The sequence below is a fragment of the Bufo bufo genome, chromosome 5 (genome assembly GCF_905171765.1).
Source record: "Bufo bufo chromosome 5, aBufBuf1.1, whole genome shotgun sequence".
NCBI classification, from domain to species: domain Eukaryota; kingdom Metazoa; phylum Chordata; class Amphibia; order Anura; family Bufonidae; genus Bufo; species Bufo bufo.
Genome location: NC_053393.1, coordinates 47,250,896 through 47,271,505, shown reverse-complemented (window position 1 = coordinate 47,271,505; position 20,610 = coordinate 47,250,896). Strand labels below are relative to the sequence as shown.

General features: G+C 43.6%; 1 protein-coding gene across 2 annotated transcripts in view; it reads left to right on the top strand.

The window, feature by feature from the left end:
- Positions 1-20,610, top strand: part of COL14A1 (collagen type XIV alpha 1 chain) — a 191,832-nt gene that overhangs the window by 146,751 nt on the left and 24,471 nt on the right. For both annotated transcript variants that reach the window (XM_040432003.1, XM_040432000.1), the window contains 9 exons: positions 382-524; positions 1,159-1,268; positions 1,411-1,569; positions 6,576-6,653; positions 7,542-7,628; positions 9,861-9,914; positions 14,306-14,401; positions 17,621-17,674; positions 17,808-17,861. In XM_040432003.1, coding sequence (XP_040287937.1) covers positions 382-524; positions 1,159-1,268; positions 1,411-1,569; positions 6,576-6,653; positions 7,542-7,628; positions 9,861-9,914; positions 14,306-14,401; positions 17,621-17,674; positions 17,808-17,861 — 835 coding nt within the window. The remainder of the gene's footprint in view (positions 1-381; positions 525-1,158; positions 1,269-1,410; positions 1,570-6,575; positions 6,654-7,541; positions 7,629-9,860; positions 9,915-14,305; positions 14,402-17,620; positions 17,675-17,807; positions 17,862-20,610) is intronic.

The following is a 20,610-nucleotide window of genomic DNA, read 5'->3' as shown; positions in this document are numbered from 1 at the left end:
GACCTAATGGATACCACCTACCGAACCAAAACTTAAAGTACCAACCTGGGCAGTCAATGGAGGATCACTGTAAGTAAAACCACTTGCCCTTCCCATCTGATTGTTTGTAGTACCATTCATATAAAGCCTGGAATAGTACCAGAAACTGTGTCAGGTGATCCCTCATAACCAATCAGCCGAGTAGGTCGTACGTGCTATTAGCACCTCACCCAACAGGGCAGAGGCTTGTTAGGGTTGTAGAGAAAATTGGTAAAAAGTCCTCTATAATAAAATTCATGAACATTACCTGCCCTCCTACTGCATTCAATACATACACACAAACATGTGAATTTTGTATTCTGCATACAAAAACATTAACCCTCTGTTCTCTTTTTTTTTAAGATATATTCATCCAGAGGGACTTCCTTCAGATTATACTGTTTCCTTCCTTTTCCGAATTCTTCCTGACACCCCCAAAGAACCATTTGCACTCTGGGAGATCTTGAATAAAGAGTATGAGCCACTAGTTGGTGTAATACTTGACAGTAAGTTCACCTGGTAGATATGAGCGTGGAACACCTTTGTTGCTTAAAGAGTATATAGATATTCACAACTATTTCTTTATTTATTCTTTTTATACAGCTTCTATGCGGACCTATGAGTCTCCATGGTTACAGACTACAAAAAATCCTCTGTAGTCTGATCCAGCAGTCATGTGTTATTATACCCCCTTTATAACCTGCAGGTTCAGACTACTCACATGAATTGCTTGTAGTCTATAACCATTGGGACCCATTGGTCTGCATAGGAGCTGCATACAAAAACCAGGTAGTATATGTTGTTATATAAGACAATATGCAAGATTGCTTTATCTTTTTTTTACCTTAGAAGCACTGAAGCTATAAAGACGGTAGTGGAAGTTTATATACCCTTTATAATGAATGTTTGAAAAGACGTGTGACAGATATTCAATTATGACACATATTCCCCACATTTAATAGTTGATCACTTTAGTTACATATATATATATATATATATATATATATATATATATATATATAATTATATATATACAGTATATACTGTGTATTTATATACTGTATATATTATATATATATATATTTTTTAAAATGTTTGTATTTTTTGATTGACACCTACATGACGTTGTTTTCTGTACAGACAATGGCAAGACGTTAACATATTTCAATTACGACAGTAAGGGACAGTTTCAGACCATTACCTTTGAAGGCCCGGAGGTCAAGAAGATTTTCCATGGCAGTTTCCACAAGGTCAGTGTAAATGTTTTACATTATAAATATAAACCCATAGACTATAATATACATTGTGCAGTTAATAATATAAATTGTATAATTGTACCAAAAATGCTGGGTCCCCTGGCAGCACAGACTAAAGCCTTAATTTATTTTCTAGGTACACATAGTAATATCCAAGACGACTTCGAAACTGGTCATTGACTGCAAACAAGTGGACGAGAAGCCGATAAATGGAGCTGGAAACATCACAGTCGATGGCGTAGAAGTCTTGGGAAGAATGGTTCGATCAAGAGGACCAAAGGACAACTCTGCCCCGGTAAGTGCCATGAGTAAGAGACAGTGACTGCTTTACAATCAGCCCATAGACGTACTGAACCCTTTGCAGACAATGGGCCATTCATAACTAAACCCACTCAATAAATTCCTGCAGTCTGTGTTATCCTGTTAGGCAATAAATTTACATTTATGAGATTATTCCATTGCCGACCTCTGTATAGATAATATGTTTACGCAAACACAGAGAATGTGAGAGAGAGTAAAAATAATTAGCTATTAGAGGTCGGGCTAAAAACAATAAGAGCCTTATACATAATGGCTGCTACATGAATAACCCTAACCCACTCATGATGAGAGGGTATTCAGGAGAAGGAACCATGTGGCTGCATTCCAACCCGGCATCAACCTAATGAGGCCTGTTCGTTGAAGGACTCCATTGTTTCATCGGTGGAAATGAAGTTTTGTGTTTTTGTGAATGGCTTACAAAGTTTATTGGTTAACCAAACTGCCCACACAGTCACAAATCCTCTATTTAGGGTGGAAGCTACTTTTTGTAGCCATTTTTTTATGTGCATTAATTAACCCAACATATCCGTAGAACGTTATACCCAAGGACCCAAGTTGCATTGCTTTTTACACCAGTTCAGACCAAGAGTTTTAGGATTAGATTACAGTGACTAGAACTGTGATCTTAACCCAAATGGTACAATGTCTCCTCCATGGTGATCCATTGACGTACAGCCTAGTACCAGTGATCCAGCGTTGCAGTGATGACTCCCTGATTAGTCCAGTAGTGTAGATGATCTAGTTCAGTGTTTAGACCCGAGGGAGTTACCGATTCAATATCCTGCCTTGGGTGATCAATTAATTTATGTTTCTTCCTCTGGGATATTACAATTTACTTTCCTTCTGCAATAGCCAGGATATGTGTGGATAATGTTCTATATTTGTCATGACGCCAATTGCAGCGTGAGCAGGGTACTCTCCCAGGGCCCTTCCAAGGTGTTATAACGCACGTCCCAGATTAGGAATGTCAGAGTGGTGTAATGGCCTATAATGTCTCTGTAGTTTGGTGGTAGTTGTGTCACGGTGTCTCCTACCTGGGTACGGCTGGACTCCTGACTCACTTGCAATAAATTTGAGTGTAGTGATAGTAGGAGTAATAGAGGAAATGATGCAGCAGAAATGATGTCCAGACATTTAGATGAGGTTCAAACGTTTCTTTACTGAAGATAACTTGTATCCAAGCAGTATACAGTATAAATCTTTGGTCCCAGCAGGTTTTAGCAATCATTGGCAGGAATGAATACTTCTGCTTTAAATTTGGAGCTTGCATGAAAGTTGTCTGCTTAGTAGCTCTGTAATTGTGACAGGAATTAATCTTCTGCACTTTTCTGTAACTTCTGCTTTATGGGGACAGACTAGCTGAGGAGGAATAGCTTCTTATATGTCTGTGGACTTAAATCACAGATGGATTCTCAGGGGATGCTTTCTTCCTGGAACTCTGGAGGTTGTAGTTTCTGCTTTCTTCATCCAGCTGAGACTGAAGGTGCTCAGACTGGGAATATGATCAAGTCTCAGCCGAGACAAGATCCTTGCTGTCTTCCCTATGCAGGGGAACTCCTGACACACACACCCTACCCCTAGCAGGGGGTGGGCTACACTCCTGAACTCTATCACACAGCCTTCCCCAACAGGGGTGGCTGGCACACTGACTCTAACTTCCTTCTCCACCTATGCTGCAGGATGTGGGAACAGCCCACTTCTCTCACAGAGGGAGAGCTAAGCTGGAATAATCCATTCCAGCTCAGATACACTAAACTGAGACTTGTACTTTGCCAAAGTGTTGCTGCCACCTACTGGTAACCAGGTAAATAACAAGAACTGTTGTGTTTAACATGGTTTTAGATGTACAGTCGTGGCCAAAAGTTTTGAGAATGACACAAATATTAGTTTTCACAAAGTTTGCTGCTAAACTGCTTTTAGATCTTTGTTTCAGTTGTTTCTGTGATGTAGTGAAATATAATTACACGCACTTCATACGTTTCAAAGGCTTTTATCGACAATTACATGACATTTATGCAAAGAGTCAGTATTTGCAGTGTTGGCCCTTCTTTTTCATGACCTCTGCAATTCGACTGGGCATGCTCTCAATCAACTTCTGGGCCAATTCCTGACTGATAGCAACCCATTCTTTCATAATCACTTCTTGGAGTTTGTCAGAATTAGTGGGTTTTTGTTTGTCTACCCGCCTCTTGAGGATTGACCACAAGTTCTCAATGGGATTAAGATCTGGGGAGTCCAGGCCATGGACCCAAAATGTCAACGTTTTGGTCCCCGAGCCACTTAGTTATCACTTTTGCCTTATGGCACGGCGCTCCATCGTGCTGGAAAATGCATTGTTCTTCACCAAACTGTTGTTGCATTGTTGGAAGAAGTTGCTGTTGGAGGGTGTTTTGGTACCATTCTTTATTCATGGCTGTGTTTTTGGGCAAAATTGTGTGTGAGCCCACTCCCTTGGATGAGACGCAACCTCACACATGAATGGTCTCAGGATGCTTTACTGTTGGCATGACACAGGACTGATGGTAGCGCTCACCTTTTCTTCTCCGGACAAGCATTTTTCCAGATGCCCCAAACAATCGGAAAGAGGCTTCATCGGAGAATATGACTTTGCCCCAGTCCTCAGCAGTCCATTCACCATACTTTCTGCAGAAGATCAATCTGTCCCTGATGTTTTTTTTGGAGAGAAGTGGCTTCTTTGCTGCCCTTCTTGACACCAGGTCATCTTCCAAAAGTCTTCGCCTCACTGTGCGTGCAGATGCGCTCATACCTGCCTGCTGCCATTCCTGAGCAAGCTCTGCACTGGTGGCACTCCGATCCCGCAGCGGAATCCTCTTTAGGAGACTATCCTGGCGCTTGCTGGACTTTCTTGGACGCCCTGAAGCCTTCTTAACAAGAATAGAACCTCTTTACTTGAAGTTCTTGATGATCCTATAAATTGTTGATTGAGGTGCAATCTTAGTAGCCACAATATCCTTGCCTGTGAAGCCATTTTTTTGCAACGCAATGATGGCTGCACGCGTTTCTTTGCAAGTCACAATGGTTAACAATGGAAGAACAATGATTTGAAGGATCACCCTCCTTTTAACATGTTAAGTCTGCCATTTTAACCCAATCAGCCTGACATAATGATCTCCAGCCTTGTGCTCGTCAACATTCTCACCTGAGTTAACAAGACGATTACTGAAATGATCTCAGCAGGTCATTTAATGACAGCAATGAAATGCAGTGGAAAGTTTTTTTGGGGATTAAGTAAATTTTTATGGCAAAGAAGGACTATGCAATTCATCTGATCACTCTTCATAACATTCTGGAGTATATGCAAATTGCTATTATAAAAACGTAAGCAGCAACTTTTCCAATTTCCAATATTTATGTAATTCTCAAAACTTTTGGCCACGACTGTACATTTGTGGAGGACATAATGTAAATTACATCAGATGACAATATAAAGCCTCTTAGAAGATAGTAGCGGAGTAGAGGCGTGTAGTAACACAACTCTGGGGTGCTACACTTCCATAGAGCTCTAGAAGATGATCTCTGATGATCCAGTGCTAAGTTTAAAAATGTGTTGATGGTCCATCTTTAGTGATCCAATGGTCTAGTGTTATTATATAATTTGGATCCAATCTCATGTTATTCAGAGTTCATTCCTGCTGATCTCTTAGCAATCCTGTCTTTTAGCCTCGATCCCTGGCAATCCAATGGTTTGATGATCATCTTAATAATTTCATAGATAATCGTCCATCCTTAGTGGTGGTTAAGTGTAGATCTCCGAGGTTTTTTAGCACTGATCTCTGATGATCCAGTGTTTGGGGTGTATTTTTAGATATCCAATGTGTTTTACTGTAGATTTCTTATGATAAAGTGTATGGGGTCTATTCGTGGTGATCTAGTTATTTACAGTAGATCTGTGATGATACTTTATTTAGAGTCTATTCTTGGTAATCCACTCTTACAGTAGATCTCTAATTCTTTAGTGTTAGGTTCTATTCTTTGTGATTAAGTGTTTTACAGTAGATCGCTAATGATGTAGTGTTTAGTGTTTTTGGTAACCCAGTGGTTTACTGTAGATCAATGAAGAATATTTAGGGTCTATTCTTGGTGATGTAGTGGTTTACTGTAAATTACTGATGATTATTTATGGTCTATTCTAGATGTTTTAGTGGTTTACTGTAGATCGCTGAAGATCCAGTGTTTAGGGTCTATTTTTGGTAATCCAGTGGTTTACTGTAGATTGCTGATGATAGTTTATGGTCTAATATTGGTGATCTAGTAGTTTACTGTAGATTACTGATGATCCAGTGTTTAAAGTCTATTGTTGGTGATCTAGTATTTTACTGTAGATCCCTGATAATTGTTTATGGTCTATTCTTGGTGATCCAGTGTTTTACTGTAGATTGCTGATGATTCAGTGTTTAGGGTCTATTTTTGGTGATCCAGAGGTTTACTGTAGATCACTGATGACTGTTTATGGTCTATTCTTGGTGATCTAGTGGTTTTCTGTAGATTACTGATGATTCAGTGTTCAAGGTCTATTTTTGGTGGTCTAGTAGTTTACTGTAGATCCCTGATGATTCAGAGTTTAGAGTCTATTTTTGGCAATCTTGAGGTTTACTGTAGTTTTCTGCAAAAAATGTTTATGGTCTATTCTTGGTGATCTAGTGATTTACTGTAGATCGCTGATGATCCAGTGTTAAGGGATTATTCTTGGTAATGCACTGGTTTCATGTAACTAAAACATCATACAGTTTCCATCCGCAGTTTATTATTCCCTCTTGGCAATTTAATGGTTTAATCGCCATCTTTATTAATCTAAAGTCCCAGGCTTCAGTCTTATCGCTGACTCCAACAAACATCATTTTGTGGTATTGTAACCAGTTACACAATCTGAATATCAGTGCATAAAGTCATTTCAATGTACCTAATGAAGATGTGACATACTGTATTTAACTTACATGCTGTATATGTATTTGTCTTTAGTTCCAGCTCCAGTTGTTTGATATTGTTTGTACATCTTCTTGGGCCAGTCGAGACAAATGCTGTGAACTTCCTGCACTGGTAAGTGCCCTATTCCTTATTTACATTGTTCATGGCTCAATATGTTCCACATTTTACAGTTATAATTTACACAGAAAGTTAAGTTAAAAACAGTATACTCGTTTGGCCCTATACTTCAGAGCTGCACTCACTATTCTGCTGGTGCAGTCACAGTGTACATACATTAAAGGGATTATACCATGATTGATGTAAAAAAAAAAAAAATCTGATATCATATAGTACAGGACATCTTTTTAACAAAGCTAAAACCAGCCCTGTACCTCACATGGAACCAGAGATCTCCACATTCATTGCCCAAGTTGCGCTACTAGATTTATTACAAACTTGCAGCTCAGGGGCCCTGTCCTTTCTCAGGGGACATGTTCTTTCTGCTGTAGCTCCTTCCCTGTAACTGCCACAGAGTCAATATATGACAATTGAAAGTTTAAACTGAGCGCGTGTGACCACCAAAGTGAGGTGGATAGGAAATAAGCAAAAGAACAAACAGCAGGTGGCGCTATACAGATACATTTTATTGAATAGCTCAGTGGCTGTAATAAATTTTAAATTACATGTAATTACAAAAGTATTCAGATCCAGGTGCTGGTTTGAAAAATGTAGAATATTTTTAGTGGCACAACTCCTTTAAAGGGTTTATCCAGCTTTGCAAAATTGATGGCCTTTTGTTAGGATAGGTCATCAATATTAGATTGGTGGGGGTATGACACTCGTCACCTCCACTAATCAGCTGTTTGAAGGGCACTGCAGTCTTCAATGCTTACATCGTCTGTATAATGTTCATACTTTACACTTTTCATAGCGGCATTCCTGTGTTGTCCCATTCATTTATCAAATTGACATTCTCCATGTTTTCACAGCAGAGATTTAGCAGACATGTTTCTTTTCCAGAGAGATGAGGCCACCTGCCCACCACTTCCAAACTCCTGCTCCTGCTCCCAGGAAAATAAAGGGTTACCTGGACCTCCAGGACCCCCGGTAAGAAGCCCGACTTTTGTGATCTGGTTTGCTGTAATGTTGAGGCTTGTTTAGTTTGGGATCTGTAATGCATGGGACTAACGCACCTGGCGGGTAGACCTTAGTAATGTGTATACTCAGCTGTGCCACTTGTCCATCTCATGCCAAGCAGAAGAAGAAATGACTCATGTGTATGGAACATAATGTGTAAAAATATGAGCATGTAGGAATGTTACATCTAATGGTGATTAGCAAGCAACTAGGCGGGGGTGACTGACCCAAACAAAGGGTTTTTCATATCTTCATAGACCAGATATGGACTTCAATTCTATTAGAATACTGTCCACATACAAACTCACCCGGTCGTAGTGTAGCATGAATGCCCCTAAAGAGGTACAGTAATGGAATATGCCATCACTTTATGTTCAGTGGTGTTTGAAGGGGTTCTCTGGGATTTTCATACTGATAGCCTGTCCTCAAGATAGGTCATCTGTATCTGATTGGTGAAAGTTCGATTCCCAGCACCCCCATCCAGCGCCATCCATTTGATAGTGGCTGTGCTTGGTATTGCAGATCAGCACCATTCCCTTGAATGGGACTGAGCTCTACCTAGGCCATGTGACTGATGAACGTGAAGTCAATGACCTACAGTAGGAAGAGGCCTAAGCACTAACTAAGCACCGCAGCCTTTCGTACAGCAAATCAGTGGGTGTGCCAGGAGTTGGACCCCCACCAATCACATATTGATGACCTATCCTGAGGATAGGTCATCAATATGAAAATCCCAGAGAACCCCTTAATTGCTTGTACCTCTACCAATCTTGAGATTGAAGGCTCTACAGTGCTGGTCCTCATAGATTGTCCCTGCAGAGTGTACAGGGAACAGGATAGGACTGAGCCTGTGTTCTACGTACAACCTGTGACTAAGGTACAGCTGTGCGTCTCAGCAGTCAACCCCCATCATCATAAAGTGATGGCATATCATAGCCAACTCTATGTGATAGGAATACTTATTTACATTTGCAACTGTTTAGAATATGAAATGATCGTGACCCAATTTGGGCACTTGTACATGGGCCTTGATGCCTTTGTTTGCTTTCCATGTCATAGATCTCGACAGCCCTTTACCAGAGAAAAATACTGATCTGACCAGAATCATAATGGGGTCCACTGGGTCCACTAGAGAGCATGACTGTGAAGGCCACCCTCCATCCATACAGAACATAGATGTAGACATCCACCACTTACAATGACAGAATAATCTTTGGACATAGCATAAATAAAATAAAATCTAATAGGTTGTTAGTAATCCCAAAAGAACTAGAGGCATGATATTCCTCCAAAATCATCCCCAAATTGGTTGTCTTCTGATGTGGTCCATTATGATCTCTGCCTGGCTCCACCAGAGGATCCTCTGCTATTTTCCTGGGCCAGTCCACCCATGGAGCCCTCATAAGAGCTAGTTATCTCCAATATACACCACCAAATCTTGCTTCTTGTGGCAATGGATGGGCTTTGTATGGCTGGCTGTAGACTTTTACCCATATCTTGGATTATGTTAATTTTTTTCATAAGCCCCAGCATGATGGTATAACTAGCGGTTTCTTAGACTTTTCAGGATACTGACATTGTAGTATGACTTGGTTTTTACACATAATTTTCACTTTTAAAGTCCATCCTGTTCAAAAAAAATATCAATGAGTTTAACAGGTTCTATTCTTCATTTACATGGGGCAGGTTAAGCCCTGAACTAGAGTCAGTTCACATTTATTTAGGGGGTGATGTGCTAATAAACAATGACAATTTTTGGTGCCTCATGAAACGTGATCAAGCAAAAAATGAACATTTGCTCATTTGTTGAGTGATCAGAGGCACGTTTACACAGGGCAATGATCAGGATGAACTGATGGGGCCCAAAGACTGAAGGGATCCACTGTCTACTATACGGATGTCATCTAGTTGGTAGGGATCCATCCCGGACTTAACTTTGGGGTTCTTTGAATTTTAGCTATTTCCAGCATAAGACATCATTTTGCTGGTAGAAGGTCCGGTGATCACCTTATCCGTTTGATTATCTTTGTGGCCAACTCTACTTTTGGTGGAGTTTTTGTAGTTTTAGGAAATTTATGGACACTTGGTTGGATATTCATATAGGCCTTACGTTAACTCTATAGAAAGGAAGCCATAACCTTCCGAATTTCAGAGTCTTATTATTTTATTTAAGCTGTTCTCTTTTTTTTTTTTTTTTTTTAGGGCGGATCAGGCATGAGAGGCTCCAAAGGATCTTCAGGAGAAAAAGGTCCACCTGTAAGTTGTTCTTTGATTTTATAATGGGGTAATCCAGCTATATACATCAGATAAGTGTTGGCATGTACAACCCCAGACTCTCTCTCTTCACAATCATGGATTTCAGTGGAGCTTTAGGGATAAGAAGCCAATGGGAAGCAAAGTACACTTGGAGCAGAGGATGGGAGTGGTAGTGGCTCTGGCTGTTATAGTCAATCTTAGTGGCTTTCCTCACACTGTTGCTCCCTAGAGCTGTACAGTGAAAGAGGATGCACCCTTTCTATAATCTATCTATAATAGTAGGCAATAATTGCTGTAGTGCCCAATGCGGGTGACAGAGTTTTGAAGGCACGTCTAGCCAGGATGTGTCCAGGTGTGAAGGGTGTCTTAATGGTGTCCCTCACAGCAGCAAAATCTAAATAGCTGATTCCAAGTTCTCCTTCATCTTTCTGTCTTTTTCTCCTTCCCTTTGTTCTCTTTCTCATGATCTTGCAGAAATCTGTTCGTCTCTGAAGCATCCTGGGCCTGAGAAGAGGGAGCACATGGACTTTGCCTCCTCTCTCCCTCTGAACTGGACTATGCACAGGGCCGTCTTTACCAAGGGGCAAAAGGGGCAGCTGCCCCGGGCCCAGTTGCTCCTGGGGGGCCCAAGGCAGCTGTCTCTTGAGCCCTGCTAGCTACTGCCCCGGGTGTCAAGCTGTCAGCTACACAGGGGGTGCTGCCATGCCAGCACCCCCTGTGTCCAGGTATCATGATCGTACTGTGTTAAAGTTGTGATCTAGGACCTAAATGACATCATCACCATGTGACCAGTAACCTACCAATTACTGGTCACATGGCTATGAGGAGGTCATCACAGGTCCTAGCAGGAGTGTTGCAGAAGTTAACTGTGGAGCTTTTTTGTGTGAAGATTACATCAGAAAAAGGTGACAGGGGCTGTTATGTTAATATACTGTAAACTACTGTATAGTGGGGTCCTGTATACTGTGGGGGGCTGTATACTGTGGGGGGCTGTATACTGTGGGGGGCTGTATACTGTGTGGGAGCTGTATACTGTGTGGGGGTGTATACTGTGTGGTGGGCTGTATACTGTGTGGTGGGCTGTATACTGTGGGGGGCCTGTATACTGTGGGGGGGCCTGTATACTGTGGGGGCCTGTATACTGTGGGGGGCTGTATACTGTGTGGTGGGCTGTATACTGTGTGGGGGGCTGTATACTGTATGGGGGGCTGTATACTGTGGGGGGGCCTGTATACTGTGGGGGGCCTGTATACTGTGGGGGGGGGGCCTGTATACTGTGGGGGGCTGTATAGTGTGGGGGGGCTGTATACTGTGTGGGGGCCTGTATAGTGTGGGGGGCCTGTATAGTGTGGGGGGCTATACTGCTGTACTGTATACTTTGGGGGTCTGTATACTGTATACTGTGGGTGCGGTATAGTGTGGAGTGCTATACTGCTGTACTGTATAGTGTGGGGGGGCTGTATCGTGTATAGTTTGGGGTGCTGTATACAGTGAGGTGTTATATACTGTGAGGTGTTGTATACTGTGGGGTGCTGTATACTGTGGGCTGCTATACTGGTCTACTATATACTGTTGAGTACTGTATAGTGTGGGGTGCTAAACTGCATACTGTGTGGTGCTGTATACTATAGGGTGCTATACTGCATACTGTGGGGTGCTGGGGTGCACTGTAACACTAGGGTGAGCCGAGCCCTGGTCTCCTTCCTGCAGAGCGGTGCCCACTTCCAGCCTGAGCCCAGCTGCCCAGAGCACTGATCCTGAGCCGCTGGAGTCTTCAGAACTGGAAGTATTTACAGTCATTCACTGGACTCTACCAGATGTGTGGATTTTTTGTGTGTGTGTTGTGGTGGAGGGCGTGATTGCCTGCTAAGGTGTGGGAAGGCGGGATCCAGGGGGCCCAAGTAAATTTTTGCCCAGGGTCCAATAAATATTAAAGACGGCCCTGACTATGCATCCTCTTTCTCTGATCTCTCAACTAAACAACCTCAATCTATGAGTGGAACCAGCCACCACCTAGCTTCCTACAAGGGCGAAGCCAGGATTGTTAACCCTGGCTGTGCCATCCATACACGGCTATGCTGGGTATAATACACTTAACAAAAATATAAACGCAACACTTTCGGTTTTTCTCCCATTTTGCATGAGCTGAACTCAAAGATCTGAAACATTTTCTACATACACAAAAGACCCATTACTCTCAAATATTGTTCACAAATCTGTCTAAATCTGTGTCAGTGAGCACTTCTCCTTTGCTGAGATAATCCATCCCACCTTACCAGTGTGGCATATCAAGGTGCTGATTAGACAGCATGAATATTGCACAGGTGTGCCTTAGACTGCCCACAATAGAAGGACACTCTGAAATGTGCAGTTTGATCACACAGCACAATGCCACAGATGTTGCAACGTTTGAGGGAGCATGCAATTGGCATGCTGACTGCAGGAATGTCTACCAGAGCTGTTTCCCGTGCAATGAATGTTCATTTCTCTACCATAAGCCGTCTCCAAAGGCGTTTTAGAGAATTGTTCACCTCCATGATCGTCTGAGACCAGCCACCCGGACAGCTGCAGCGACAATCGGTTTGCATAACCAAAGAATTTCTGCACAAACTGTCAGACACCGTCTCAGGGAAGCTCATCTGCATGCTCATCGTCCTCACCGGGGTCTGGGCCTGACTGCAGTTCCTCATCGTAACCGACTTGAGTGGGCAAATGCTCACATTCAATGGCGTCTGGCACGTTGGAGAGGCGTTGTGTTTACGGATGAGTCCCGGTTTTCCCCGGTCAGGGCAGATGGCAGACAGCATGTGTGGCGTCATGTGGGTGAGCGGTTTGCTGGCGTCAACGTTGCGGATCGAGTAGTCCATGGTGGCGGTGGGGTTGCGGTATGGGCAGGCGTATGTTATGGACAATGAACACAGGTGCATTTTATTGATGGCATTTTGAATGCACAGAGATACTGTGACGAGATCCTGAGGCCCATTGTTGTGCCATTCATCCACGACCATCACCTCAGGTTGCAGCATGATAATGCACGGCCCCATATTGCAAGGATCTGTACACAATTCCTGGAAGCTGAAAACATCCCAGTTCTTGCATGGCCAGCATACTCACCGACATGTCACCCACTGAGCATGTTTGGGATGCTCTGGATCGGCGTATACGACAGCGTGTTCCAGTTCCTGCCAATATTCTGCAAATTCGCACAGCTATTGAAGAGGAGTGGACCAACATTCCACAGGCCACAATCAACAACCTGATCAACTCTATGCGACGGAGACGTGTTGCACTGCGTGAGGCAAATGGTGGCCACACCCGATACTGACTGGTTTTCCAAACCCCCTCCCCTAGTAAGGCAAAACTGTGCACATTTCAGAGTGGTCTTTTATTGTGTGCAATATGCATGCTGTCTAATCAGCACCTTGATATGCCACACCTGTGAGGAGGGATGGATTATCTCAGCAAAGGAGAAGTGCTCACTGACACAGATTTGTGAACAATATTTGAGAGTAATGGGTCTTCTGTGTATGTAGAAAATGTTTCAGATCTTTGAGTTCAGCTCAGGCAAAATGGGAGCAAAACTGAAAGTGTTTATATTTTTGGTCAGTGTACATAACAATACATGGCATAACATTAAATAACAAACTATTTGCAGATATCCCCTGCTCTGGAGTATTGCAACAGTAGGTGCTCATCTCAACAGCATACAAAGATGAGGCAACCTCTTGTTCCATGTTTTACTTCTGCTCTTCATTGGGACAAAACAGGAATGTGTCAATCCTGTATAATATTGTCTTTCTTTCAAGATAGGTAAAGGTTAAAGACATCTCCTTATAATTAAAGGAACACTCCAGGTAAAACCAAGAAAAATGCCTAGTGCAGGGTCTGCGGGGGCAGAGCATGACACAGAGATTCAAAGAATACCAGAGAGGGAATCCCTGTGTCATGCTCCGCCCCCTAAGGCCCTGCACTAGGTGTAACACAGTTTTGCCTGGAGAGCTATTTTAGGTTATTTGGGGATTCAGTCATCTTAACTTTAAAGAGGACCTATCACTTCTCCTGACACAACTGTTTTAGTAACTAACTATATTCCCCATGTAATAACTCTGGAGTAACTTTTTATATAGCTCTTTGTTGTGCCAACTCTGAACATCCAGTTGTACATGTGATGGCACAACCTACAGTCATAAGAGTAAGTGCTCCAGAATGGTTTCACATGGAATACAAGTGACTAGTCCTCTGTAAGAGGTCGAGATAAAGATTTGGGTCATGTATGATCCACTACAGATTGGTCTAGTGCCACAAGTAGTAATGCATCTTGCGCCATTTATCTTGGGATTTCAGGGTAGATGAGCTGATGGTTGATGGTCAAAATATGCTTTATCTTACAGGGACCAGAAGGGCCCCGAGGCCCAGTAGGTGCACCAGGACAACATGGACCACCCGGACCCCAAGGACCAAATGGGCATTCTATTCAAGGACCGCCTGTAAGACCTTAATACTTAATAGCGCACTCCACACACATCCATAATGCACACGCCACCATTTACAAGAAAGCTGTCTGACCATAAATCCGTAATTTTTGTAATTTCTGACTGAGTATTTGTGCCTCACACAATAGAGGCAGGGCACACGTCTGGTATGCTACCCATAGTAGGAGGGTGCCTCTCTTTTATTTGCTTCCCCTGCTTGTTGTGACTCTCTTATGTCGTCTACCTGCATCCGCCTCTAGAGGGAGCTCATCTCATACTCATTTCTGATGGGCAAATCGGTTATCAATATCAGAATGGTGGGGGTCTGACTCTTGGAGATCTGATGTTTAAAAAGGGCTACAGCGGTCGGGCAAGCAATGTGGCCTCCTCAGGCACAGCGTCATACACTATATAGTGGCTGTGCCTGGTATTGTAGCCCAGGTTCATTCACATGTGACTGATGAACATGACATCACGAGCCTGAAGAAGGCAGCAGCATGGTAGCCATACAGCTGATTGACGGGGGTACTGGGAGTCGGACCCCACTGATCTGATATATAGTGATGACCTGTATCAATAAGTCCAGGACAACCCATTTAAAACAGCTCCTGTTAGGTTCTATACTATCTGTACATATTAATGTGCAATTAGCTCCCCCTAGTGTTAGCAGTATGCGTACAGAATTATATCATTCATCAAGTCAGAAAAGCAGAGCTCCCCTATATAGTATGAAATGAGTCACCAAGGATTTTTTGGGGGATGGGGCCCATTCTGACTTCTCCCATGGAGCCCAAAGATTTCTGTATCCACCTCTGCTCAGTGATATCACTAGCTCATGCCAAATTGCAGCCTGTAAAAGGTCAGCGCAAAGAACACATTACTCGATCATCTATTTTACAGTCAGCAAGAAGAAATAAACAGCAAAGGAAATTCACAGATTCACTGAACCGAACATCCGTGAGATAAAGCAGAGCTCCTGCTGATAGCAGAATGTGTATAAATCGGCTTGGCCAGGCTAGTTTTCTTAACGTTCGTGTTTACCCTGGAACACCAGGCTGTTTTTTTAATCTAAATAAGTCCGAAATTCTCTGCTGATTCATTTCCTAATATATCTTAGTGGTCGTAGCTTCAGAGCTCCAAATCCCCCTTTGTAACCAGAAAGGCCAATTATAAAATAAAACCTGCCGCGGATAAGCCCCACTAGGGGGAGCTGGGGAGATTAGTTCATGAACATGGAGGCGATGGAGCAGAGGCGAGCAAATCAATCTGTCTCATCCAAGCAGAGTTCTGCACCTGCAATAGGGGTGTCCCCAAAGCTGAGGATGCGCCCCCTGCTGCTCGATGGACAGGGCAGGACATCTCGGCGGGCCCTCACAATCTCATGCCTGAGCTGCTGCTCCAAGTAGTGACGCAAGTGCAGAGGCTTTGCTTTTGCAAGTGGTGCAGCAACTGTTCATGCGCCTCTAGCTGGGGGTGTAGCAGCGCATGCGCAGTCGCAGCGGAAGCAGAGCCTGTGTGCTTGTGCTGCTACTAGGAGCATTGGTGAAGGCACAAGATTGTCCGGGTCAGGCAGCCTTGTCAATCAAGTCACAGGTGCAGAACTCTGCTTGATGAGACAAATCGATTCTTAAAGGGGTCTTCCAAGATATTTCAACTAATGACCTATCGTCAGGATAGGTCATGAGTATCTGATCGTGGGGGTCCACAACCAATCAGCTGTTTCAGATGGCATCGGCGCTCGCAGAAGCACTGCGACCTTCTTGCTGCTTTCCCTAGACACGGGGCCTAGGTGCAGCTCAGCCCCATTGAAGTGAATGAGGCTGAGCTGCAATACCAAGCACAGCCACTATACAATGTACGGCGCTGTGCTTGGTGAGCTGACAGAAGGCCACAACACTACTGCGAGCGCCGGTACCTTCTTAAATCAGTGGGGGTCGGACCCCCACTGAACAGATACTGATCACCTATCCAGAGGATATAAAAAAACACAATGCAACAGCACTCTGCAAACACAAAAAAAGTACAATAATGCCATAATTATAGAAAATATTCTGGTGCTAATGCTACGCTTATTTAATAAATTTGAGATTCTTGGCAAATACATTTTGTACAAAATTATTTGGGCCCGTCTGCCGGCGTCAAGGTGATCTCTGTAAGACGGGAACCTAACACTAAATATTACCTATTATATGCCATAACGGCCACCATAAAATTCAGGGAGTGCAGGTTCCACATGCATGCAGGTTCCACTCTGCCTTTTACCATTTTTTGTGCCATAACGACCTCCATTAAATCCAGGGATGCTGGTACCAACATGCATGCTGAGCCCACTCTATACCTCTCCTGGTGCCAAATGGCTTGCAATAAATACAATGAGAGCAGGCTACAGCTTTATGCTTACTCTAATTAAAATCAGTCTATGGGGCAGACAGGCTAGTCAGGGGTGAATGACCAACTGGAGTCATCCACACCTCCAGCAGTACAAGGGGGTCAGTCAGCACATCCCAGGGCGCAGGTGCACGCCGCACTGGGATGTGCTGACTATCCAGAGGATGGGCCATCAGTTAAAAATGGCAGAAAGCTGTCTGGCCCCATTAACTACAACGGGATCCAGTAAAGAACCAGCTGAAACACTGCAAATATACCGAGGCTCAGCCAGATAAATACCACTGCGTGCAACGGTTTTTGTCCGGCCGATTCCCGGCATTTCAAGCCAAAACAGTCCGCTGGAAGGCTGTGTGCCGGCAGGCTTGTAGATCTCATAACTATGCACTCGTCACACACATTAATAATTCTTCGGCGGTACATTGACAATATAAATGATCGGCTTTCCAAAATCTGTAAGTTTTAGTAATTTTTTTTTTAAAACCTAAAATAATTTATGATTTTTAGGAAAAATATGATCTAGCTTCGGCTCCACTGAGGGTGCGGTCAAGCAAGTTCAGCCCTACAAAAAATCCTAGCTAGTTATGCTTTAATTAAAGGAGATGTCTTTGTCTCTTGGAGACAACTCCATTTTGAAATGATGGCAGCATGACAATCAGCAGATCGAGATGGTGACCACCAAACCTGGCAGGAGGTCCTATTTCTCCCATAATGGCTGATATCTGTAATACTCAATGTTGGCCCAGAAGAACCTTCAAAAATATTGTTCAAGTATATACCGAAACAGCTGTCCGAAAACTACAGGCCTCAAAAATTCAGCACTGAGACAGTCCTTTACTTTGTTTTTAGGGAACACCTGGAACCAAAGGGGAAAAGGGAGAAGCTGGAGCCCAAGGAATTCAGGTATTGTACAGAATACTACTAATACTCATCACGTCCCAGGATCTGTCCCTCTGATCTTCTCTGGTGTCTGGCTCATACAGAGTCCATATGGCTCAATACAAACCAAAATGTTATTTATTTGCTTTATTCTCAGGGGCCTTCCGGACCATCAGGGGCTCCTGGACGTGATGGAAACGAAGGACCACGGGTGAGATAAAAGCATGCGACTAGAAATCGGCAGGCATCATAAGAGTGGGCGGGGACACTGAGCACAGAGGACACGCCCACAGCATAGTTCAGCCGTTTATGAGTAGACTAACCATCATTCTGAGTTCCTCTTAAAGTGGCATTTATCATGTAGAGAAAGTTAATACAAGGCACTTACTAATGTACTGTGATTCTCCATATTGCCTCCTTTGCCGGCTGGATTAATTTTTCCATCACGTTATACACCGCTTGTTTCCATGGTTACAACCACCATGCAATCCATCAGCGGTGGTGGTCGTGCTTGCACACTATAGGAAAAAGGCCTCTCTGGTGGCCGGGACCATGGGAGCGCACATAGGCCGGTGCTTTTTCCTATAGTGTGCGAGTAGGGCCACCAATGCTGGATTGCAGGGTATAATGTGATGGAAAAATGAATCCAGCCAGCAAAGGAGGCAATATGGACAATCACAATACATTAGTAAGTGCCTTGTATTAGCTTCCTCTACATGATAAATGCCATGTGCTGAAGTGAGACAACCTCTTTAAGGGCTAATGTGCAAGTAACAATGTTATACTACATGGCCGTATACACACGGCCATTGTGCGGCCGTTCCGTGCAATTGCAGTCCCAAATGCATAGGCAACATCCATGCAGCGGGCCAGACCCCGCAAAAAAATATGACATGTCCGCATTTTGAAAAATGTGTTTGCCGCCAGTGAATGAGAACACTGCACACAGCTCGTCCTGCTTACAGGTGAGAAGTCTAGACAATGGACTCCAGACTGATACATTGTAGCAAACTACCAGAGAGATCTGTGCAGCTGCTGCTGATGTGTTGAGCTCACAGAGCATTGTCTACACTGGATGTAACATGGTCCGTGTCCATGATGACACCCATGACAAGACTGTCAGCGTGTTTAGGCCGTGCGTCCTTTTTTTGCCTTCCGTGTGCCATCCGTATTCTATGGACACTAAAAATTCATTTCCCAGCAACCTGTGACACACAGATGGCCTTCTAGTTGTGTCCATGTTTTTTTTCACGGACCCCTAGACTATAATGGACATAGGGCATGGTTCCACGAAGTAGCCACAGACCCCTGAACCATGGTAAATCCTGGATGTGTGAGCGCACGCATTAAAATCAATGGGTACGTGTGCTGTCTGTGAGAACACATGTCTGAATAGGGCCCTAGACATCATGCCCATGACTGCATCCATTTTTTAGTCTGCAAAACACAGATGATGTCCATGTGACGTCTGTGCTGCATCCGTTTTTTTTTTTGCAGACTCATTGACTTCAATGGGTCCATGGTCTGCATTATGTGGCCAAGAATAGGACATGCTCTATCTTTTTGCTGAATAGACACACGGATGCGGACAGCACGCGGGTGACATCCGTGTGCGAACAGTTTTCTGTTGTACAGTTGCCGATGCTGGTGTGCAGCGCTTCTGGACCAAAAAATGGTGACATTCTTCAATTTCACGTACATCTCGCCTCATTTATTAGGAGGAGGTTTTCTTTATCGCCTACACTACAAACGCTCCTGCCAAGTTTTGCCACGATTATAATGAATGGTGTTTACAGCGTTTTATCTGCTTTATGCGTAGAACATCTGACACCCGAGCGCTGATATTTGTGTTTCACGTATGTGAAATCTGCACGGACTGCCAAGCTGTCTTGTTTGGGGAGTGCGCTACATCAAGTTAATCCTCTAATGGTTTAGCGGAGCACCAAGCCTGTCAGATGAGAAATGTGAGGGGCATGGAGCTCTGTGCACACCTTAAAGGGGTTGTGCAAAAATGATGAGGGGAACCCGGAACCCCCCCCTCCTCCCCCCATGAAAATGACTTACCTGCCTCCCGGCGCCAGCATCCCGCTCCTTCTCCTCCAGGCCTGCAATGCTCTGCTGGACTCCCTCGATGTCAACATCCGGTTTCACATCGCCGCAGCCAAACATAAGGCGAGGCAGTGACCAACTCCCCTTACAGCATGACGAGTGGTCACATGACACGAGGGGATCCGGTCTCCACCGCGGCCAATAATTACCTGCTGCGATGTCAAACCAGATTTTAACCCTTTCTATCCCGGAGGTTTTTTTTTTTTATTTGCGCTTTTTCGCTCCCCGCCTTCCCAGAGCCATAACTTTTTTATTTCTCCGTTCACATAGTTGTATGAGGGCTTATTTTTTTGTGGGACAAGTTGTTCTTTCCAACGCCACTGAAAAATTTGAAAAAAGCAGCTCTCACCTGCTCCCTGCTATGCAGAGCACGGACAACAGCCCCTGGGCTTAGCTGTTCCAACGGTAATCCAAAAAACTTTAGAAATCCAGCTCAAAGCGAAAACAGGGGAATCTTTATTTCAGCGGTTAAAAACTTCCAGTACAGTATATAATGTTACGCGTTTCAGACCTCTTTTAATTCAGGTCCTTCATCATAACAATTAATATTGCATAGACTGTAGTGTACTTTTTTGTATTCTGGGGCATGTATGGCTTTTTTATCACTTTTTATTAAATTTTTTGTGGGAGGAGAAGCGACCAGAAAATATAAAATCTGCCATTTTTACCCTTTTTTTGTTTCGTCTTCTTCCGTATGGGATTAATACTTTTATATTTTGATAGTACAGGCATATATGCACTTGCATTGGAGTTTATGATGATTTAACTACTTTCCTATGTAGCCCTATTACAGGCAAGGCCTCCATAGGAAAGACTGTGCAGCAGCCTCCTGTCATAGACTATGACAGGGG